The 8,264-nt window shown below is 40.2% G+C and overlaps 1 protein-coding gene across 1 annotated transcript in view; it reads left to right on the top strand.

The window, feature by feature from the left end:
• Positions 1–5,401: 5,401 nt before the first annotated feature.
• Positions 5,402–8,264, top strand: part of col15a1b (collagen, type XV, alpha 1b) — a 54,750-nt gene continuing 51,887 nt past the window's right edge. Inside the window, exons 1-2 of the mRNA XM_031854689.1 lie at positions 5,402–5,558; positions 5,820–5,884. Of these exons, the coding sequence (XP_031710549.1) occupies positions 5,548–5,558; positions 5,820–5,884 (76 nt within the window). The 5' untranslated portion in view covers positions 5,402–5,547. The remainder of the gene's footprint in view (positions 5,559–5,819; positions 5,885–8,264) is intronic.

The following is an 8,264-nucleotide window of genomic DNA, read 5'->3' as shown; positions in this document are numbered from 1 at the left end:
GGGGGGGGGGGGGGGGGGGGGAAGGAGGACCATGATCGCTGGGAAGGACAGGGGAGGTTCTACCTGCAGCACAGCCTGAGCTCAGTGCATCGTCTGGGGCCACAGAGCGCTCTCTGTACCCCCTCCTCCTGGGGCTCCTTAACTCTGACACATCTGTACACTGTAAAACGACTACTGTGTGGTTGCACTGCGGAGATTTTCTTTCCTCAGTTAAACTATGAAGTTTGTTGTCATTTTTAGCATTCCACTGATTGTTGGTCCCAACGAAGGTTGCTAACATAGTGCCTTTATTTATCTCAGCACCGTTAATCAAACATTTCAACGATGTATGACAAGAGCTGACTTTAGAGTTGAACATGTTTTTAAGCCATTATATTTGACATGTTTGCCTCATGTCACTGCATCAGAAGCCAAAGGGCCATTGATCACTATGAGGACAGTTTAAGGGCAAACGTGGCAGAATGGATTGTAATTTATAGATTGTCTTGGACATCGGCTGGATATCGGCTGTTTGTGTTGTCCCAGATAACATCTGTGTGCCAAGTGTGATTGGAAAGCAGGAGGTGAAAATGCAAGAGGAAATGCAACTTTTGTAATTTTAGCATTTTAGTTGAATTGACGATGTATTTCACTGGCATGTTTGTATTGGCGCAAAATGTTAAGGCGTGAGTACATGACAAGCTAGCGTGCGCTGAGCAACATGGAGTCTATATGGTAGTATTTCATTCAATATTACTGTTGTTTTTAAGTACAATATGTAATGTGTTGGTTCAACCAAAAGAAGAGACAAACAAACCAAGAAAGTCTGGAACTCTGACAAGCGAATTCACAAAGAAAGGGTTGCTGCCGCTGATCAATCAATTCAATCACTTGCTACCGCTATCTTGGGTTTGATTCACAAAATATTTAAGATAATGATATTACAGCTCAGTCACACCCATAAACAATACCAGAGAAACAATTGAAATGTTTAGACCGCAAGCTACAGGACTAGACCGAGGAGGTTCAGAGGAATTCCTCTAAACTTCAGGCAGAGAGTTTCAACGTGACAGAGAGAAAACCCTATTTGGGATATGATATCGCAGCCTCTTAGTGCTGATGGTGTTTTCAAAATGCACAACTGTAGAATTTAAATGAAAGTTACATGATGTGAAGCGGAGGACTAAAAAAAAAAACTTCATTCAATGCTGCCACGATCCGTGAAACGTCTGGGCGTAACACCTCTTATAAATGCGCTTCATTTACCGCCAACTCCGAGGTCGCTAATAATTTCACTGTAACTGCGAGTGGCAATTGAGGTCTGCAGGAATGACGTATTTTTGTAAGCCAACCCCCGGAAGTTAGCTTAGCACCGATTCCCTGAATGGGATCTTTTCATTGGAAATTTGGATTTTTGCAGAAAATAAGTTGTAAGTTGTAAAATAAGTGTTGCAAACACAAGTTTATGATACTTACACGTGTTTTTTCGGTAAGTTAATCTTACCAAATGTCCCCCATTTTTATGATTTTTGCGCCAAATGTATGCTATTACCTAATTTAAATACATGAACCTAGCCCTAAGATGCTAGAGAGTAAGGTGTATTTGAGAATTTCGCGTTCATTTTTCCTTATTTGTGCAGGCTACTGAATCCTTTTTGTGAATTCACCCTTGAGTCTTAAGTCTGTAAAATACAGAAACTTTTGTGTGTTGTTTTGTACGTTTCCTGTCCTCGTCGTCATCATAATGTACAACGCAAAATAATGTCCAGAAAAGTCATTGACGCTTTGGACTTAACATGGGAAGTCTGCTGTTTTTAATTACATCTTCTGGGTGATATGTTGATGCAATGTCTCCAGACACCCAAGACGTCTCCAGACATAAAAAGGGTTGCTGCTGATCTGTTGCACCCTTGAAAGTAAAGACAAACGCACAAGCCCAACAGTACTTTAGGCAAGTAAAACTACATGGTTACGGTCGGAGATATTCTAGTTTTGTTTGTTTCTGTGTTTGTAGAAATGATTTGTTTCTGAAGTCTTTTAATGTGCTGGAATATAAACTGTACACAAGCTGAATGCAAAGTGAGCTTCCTCTAACTAGGAAGCTGGTATTTAACCGTAATCAATCATCCACCTGGTGTTCTCACCAGATAATATGAGATTCTATATTCTGCTGTCAGTTATTTGGCAAAATAACGGCATCAACAATCAATGGTGACAACAGATTTTATACAGATAGAGATATCTGTGCTCTAGGGACCATTTGTGCCTATAAATAATAAAAAAACAAGTCTGTTTATTCAGACAAACTCCCTTAACATTACATGAAACATGCAGATACGCAGAAAAGAGGCGGGAAAATGTCAAAGCTGGAAGTTAAGAGACAAAGGAAATGAAAAAATGAATAAAGCTTAATGAGTGTTTGGTCAGATTTAGATCACTGTGATTTCTTATGACTTAAACATTCATTCTTTTGCAGGTTTAGTACCTGGGACGTAATGCGTCAAAATCAGAATACATTTTTTATGTTGCCACACTTTATTTTTTCCTGTGTTTGCCGTCTGTCATTAAAAATTGTAACATATACAAGAAAGTGATTTGTTTTTTTTTGTCCGATGGAATACGTTCCCGTCTGACCCGGATGGGGGCCCAGCTGGATTGTTGTCGCCTGTTACGTAACTGGATTCAGTCTCCAAATATCAATCTCATCCCAAAATCATCATTGTTTGTCGGCACACAAAAGAACAAAGGAAATCTTGGAGCTGCAGTAAGAAGCTTGGCCTTGGATAAATGGCATCCTGTTTGAGCGGTTAGCTGGGTCAGCAGGCATAGAACAACAATAACAACAACAACAACAACAACCTAGGTCTGATGCTCATTTCACCGACTGAGCTACAACCCTGCTACATTCTGTGCTGCATGTACTCCTCACTCTGCGCTCACTTTAAAGCACACGCTGTCTTTTGCTAAGATTCAGGACAGTTAACCGAATTTTGCGCTTTATTGTTTTCCCGATGGGAATCTTGTATAGAGGGCAGAATGCACATTAAAAAAGTGTCAATGTATAAAACAATTCATAGAGCTTATAAAAAACTAAACAGAGAAAATTATGGGTTTCTATCTCACATCGTGCAAATTTGGTTTTAACATCCAAAGATTTGCACGATCTTGCTTCTGTCGTGTGAGTTCAGCTAAACAGAAGTGCAGCATGCAGTCATGATCCTGCATGAGAGATGTCCTCTACTGGACCTGGCTCAATGTGCATGTTATGAGATCATGAATGGCACAAGCATGCTTATATATATGTATTATTTATGTGCTACTGTATGTGTGTAGTATGGCAGGTTGTGGGTGTATTTTCGCAACAATACAGGCCTCCAAATAAAAAGAAAACGAATTTTTTATTTTGACCAGATCTGCCTCAATTTGAATTCCCAACCCCTAAGTGTATGCAGTTTTTGTTTAGCTCACTGTTTTTTTTTTTTACTCACAGGTTCTCCCAGCAGCGCATCATCTTCCCACAGCTTTCACTGACCTTCCAGCGACACACGGAGCTTTGGCTAAAAAGCCTTTTCTTTTCTTCCACTTATATCTGAGAGCTTAATCTGGGAGAAGAGCTAAAGAGGGAAAACACAAGTGCTTAGGAAGGGAATGCAGTCTGTGAGGACAGAGGATGTGGGGGGGAGAGTACCTTTTCTTTTCTCTCCCAGCCATTATCATTCCAACATGTGCTAATAGTGGGGTGTTAACACTGATAATTTCACCAAAACTCCCTCTGATCTGGTTGACCCCTGAAGCTTGGGACAGAAGTCGAGCACTTAACTGGACCAGTTGTTTCTGTACGCTGCTGTGAAATGTAAAAATTAAAGAATAAACACCAGACTTAGACTTATGGGAATTTGTGCGTTGTAAAAAAAATATATATATATCTGTGGGTGATGCATACATTACATGTCTGAGTCAAATGACCTTTGGTCTCTGTTTTAAAATCAAAATATGAATTCCTTCTTGGTTTTTGAAACCAAACAATTACCGTCAGCCGAAGGCAACTCGCTCCTGTTTGGAGCAGTGGTGTATTTCACTCAGGGAGTGAGTTTAGATCTTTGAGACTGTTTTCAGCCTGCAGGTAGTGCAATGGTTTTCAGTCTTGTGCTTTTTCAACAAGGCACTTGCAAATAAAACCTTGTACCTCCAAAATAATTGACTTTGTTGAATGAAAGACAAAAAACAAATCTCTATTCCCCAAGGCAGGCTGTGTTCTTAACGTGAGCACCTGCCTCACAGCCATAGATCCAAAACATTGGTCCTGCCTATAAAGTGGAATGCTGCAACTTAAAAATTAATAACGAACTCAATCATCCTCTTTGAAATAAATAGGTGAATTCACAAACCTTTCCTCAGTTCAATACATACAGTGGTTGAGTGGCTACAGACTTGGTCTGGTACGACCAGTAGTTTACGGTGGCTAATGTTAGCCTATGCTAGTAAACTTGGCTATGAAACTTACCTAATCAGTTCACTGATTTCTACTGTAATTGTTCCACTACTTATTACTATGTCACATAGGAATATATCAGTAGTTTTACCATAAAACTAAAGCAAGGAGTCTTCCTGTGTGTCCTTAGCATATCTCGAACAATCCATCCGATCTACTTCACACCTGGCTACTGTATTGCTGGGGACCCAAGTGAGCGCAGTGTCGAAGTTGGTGTAATTTGGAGGCTCGACACGCTTAAACATCGGCGCGCTTTGAACACATGATTCCTTTTTATTAAATGTGGCTGCCGCTCGTGGCCACTGATCTGTAAAAGTGAAGTAGTCTCGCTTCAAGACTTTAGTTGTTTTCACTATAGTTGGGTTAGCCTGGAAGTGGCTCGTCGACCTCCAGGATCCATATTCTTATGTTTTATATTCCATCCATGATATTGTAATCTGATTTCCCATAAATAATTTTGGAATGCATACATAGAAGGTGGCAAGTGGGTTGTCAATAGCCCCAACATTAATTTTAATTAATTCATATTGGATATTATTTATCTTAATAACATTTTACAGATTAATTTGGCCGTGCTATTTGCTATGCACTCCTATTCATTAATTAACAATTCATTTATTTCATTGATTAAGGTGTTTTGGGAATATTTAATCTCAGTCTAATATTAGCTGCACTTATTAAGAAATAAAATGGTGTGGATAGAGTTGGAATGGCACCCACATATTTAAGATAAATACAAAGGTAGATAGATTAAACATACATACATCTATCATATTATTTAAAAGGAACTTGAGTCAAGCAGCATGTTAGGAGAGAGGGTCCACTCAGTGAGTAAGGGGGGGGGGAGGTTTTTTTCTCCTTCAAGAGAGTCAAATTTCCCAACTCAGTGGGTCTGAGAGTCACTCAGCTCAGAACTGAGAGAGCCTTTGTACTGGGAGAGAGAGAGAGAGAGCAGCAGTGTGACTTCAGGTCTGCACAGCGAGGCAGAGGGACCACGGAGTTTGCCTGAATTTCATCACACACATGCACTTGGAGTTCATTTCCAAACCTGGATTTTTATTCCTTTACTCAGCAAAATGTTTCAAGGGTAAGGCAATTTTATTTTACTTCAATGTTTTTTTTTTTGCATGTAAAGAAAGCAGAGTGGACTTTACCTGACTTCACCATCCATTTCGTATATATCTTCACTTCAGCTACTCCTCAGAGTGGACCAACATTTCTTTAGCTTTCTTAGGTTGAAAACCATTTCACTCGCAACATCAGCGTTTTTGACATTTGTTTTTACACCTGTTTTTTGTTTTAAAAAACTGCATAAAATGCAACTTATGTAACTGTTGTGTCTCCTCAGGTGGTCTCTTGTTCTGCATCCAGTCCTGCTGTGTTGGCTGGCCGCTGCCCTGCAGGTTATAGAAGGTAAGAGCCATGCTGCTGCAGCTCTTTCCGGACACTGTAAAGCAAAATACAGCTGTGTTGGATCCACCACAGGAGAGTGGAAGGGCTGAAACAGTTTGTCATCGACTCAACATTAAAGGAGTTCTTCCTCATGTTGTTGAAGCCTCAACTAATCTTCAAATCCCATTAGAAAATGTTAGCACCATGGAAAGCAATTAAGTCTGTTAGTGATGACCATTTTAAAATTATTTCATTTCTTTGATTGTACTGTTTCTCACTTCAGATCTATCATGTTAGGGGTCAGTAAAGTTTGAATGTTAACCAGGTGAAATTAAGAATATTTGTCATCTTGTGGCAGTAAAAACCTGTTTCCAGTTAAAGGTTTCTTTGATGATCCTCTCTAAAACCAAACAGAGTAAATGTATAAGGAATTGATTCAGTGTTTGTTCTAATGTAAACTTACAGCTAATCAGGCCAATTAACGTTGACTTTTTAATGTTTTAAAGCTTACTTACATTAAAACGAGACCCTTGTTAAGACATCTCAATTTAATTTAGCATGAAATGCTCCTAGTCTTGGAAGAAACGCTGGCTTAGGTCCTGTAGCTAATAAGCTAGTTAGCCAAACTAGCTAACTAGCTTATTAACTACAGCTAGTTGGCTGTGGTCGATGAAATTTGCGAGCGACAGAGGTCATTTCAGCGGACAGAGAAATGAGAATCCTGCTGTTGTTTACCTCTACCTGAAATCTTGTAAATCTTTTCAAATTTACGAAGAATTTCGCTTTGAATATCGGGCACCGGCATCATAGTGACCTGGATATCTACGAGAAAACCTCAAAATGCTACACTAGCACTAAACTAAATAACCATTTGACTTAGTCGACTTTGATGACTACATGCATGTAAAATATCGAACCCAACATAAGTCATCTTGATTTAAAGGCCCACACATTACTGTAGCACTAAAATGAAATCAGGTTTGAGGCTGAGCAGATCTCCACCATGAAGTTGTTGTGGGTGAATAGTCAAAGAGCTGCTCAGTGTGGGCCGTGATACCCGGTCAAGTTTTAGTAGACTGACCAAAAGGATGCAGTGAATTAGGCTACAACATGCCAAATAACTAAAGTAAAATATTATCCGTCAATGAACCCTCTTTAATGACACTGGTAGGATTCGAAATTCATGTCCCCCACTCCTCCCACACAGTCCCATTACGTAACCCTCTACATTTCCATTTTCACACCTCTGTCTGCAGCTGTGGGTTTTGTTTAGTTACTCCCTGCTGTGAGGCTCCTCTTCTCCAGCTCTGTGGGAGAGAGATAGTTTGTTTATTTGGCAATAGAACAGCCTTCCTTTGCCCTCTTATAGCCTCCCGTGTGTGTGTTTTTGCACAATGAGGTGGCAAGACGAGTCAAACGCTGCACGGGGTGAGAAATGAAGTGTTTAGTGTGTATGGTAATGGTGTGAGGGGTTTCATCCGCACTGCACTTGCTGTTTGTGTGCTGGAGAACATCAGAGAGGACCAGTGTGGGTTGGTTCACACGGAGCTTTGAAGCGGGACCTTGACAACACAACTGTGCCAGTCTAATGTCAGCATGCGTAGGTTAGGTAGGAGTGTTTTTTGACAATGGATCACAAAACAGGCTTTCTCTTTCTAAACGTTTACAAAAAGCCAGAAATAATCCAGGATTCAGGGTTTTTTTTCCTTCACACTGAACACAGTTCATCCCATTACGGACTGCCACAGGCTTGACAGTTAAAGATAGTCTTGTGATTAGAAAATCATATGTTTAAAGTCCAAAACCAACTTGGAATATCGAAGTGTTCCAAGTCGAGCGCACCTTTGAGCAAAACACAGTAAATGTAATTTCCTTGACTCCTGGAGTCCTGGACGCAATGCTTATTCTATTTTGGTAGTTCTAACTATCATGTTCTGGTAACTTTAACCCAATATGACAATCTCTCACTGAAACACCTTAGTAGCTTATTATTGGGCTCTGCTATATGAGACTGTGGTGTTTTCTATTGGTCCAGTGCTAGTATAGGAAGTAGTGTGTCCTGTATGCAGCGACATGAAGAGTAATGGTGGGGTTATGCTCAAACTAAACTAGTTCTTAGGATGATAAGAACCGCCGCACTCACAGAAGGGTTTAAAAGCCCGCCGTTATGAGCAGTCCTAAGGCTGATAATCATTGAAATATGGGGCGAACACTTTTTGGACAAGCTATTCTTGAAGGCATTCACAGTGTTGTAGTGTTGCACATACTAAAAGTGGCAGTAGTGTAAACAATTTGAATGTGTGTGAGAAGTTAAAATCCTGGAGACTTTTTCACCTCTGCACACCTGGCCAATCACTGTGCGTGATTGTGGGATTATCGAGAGTTATTTGGAGAAGAAGCC

This window comes from Anarrhichthys ocellatus, unplaced genomic scaffold (genome assembly GCF_004355925.1).
Source record: "Anarrhichthys ocellatus isolate YVR2014 unplaced genomic scaffold, GSC_Weel_1.0 scaffold15, whole genome shotgun sequence".
NCBI classification, from domain to species: domain Eukaryota; kingdom Metazoa; phylum Chordata; class Actinopteri; order Perciformes; family Anarhichadidae; genus Anarrhichthys; species Anarrhichthys ocellatus.
The sequence above is the reverse complement of the archived record's forward strand: the minus strand, read 5'-3'. Positions and strand labels throughout refer to the sequence as shown.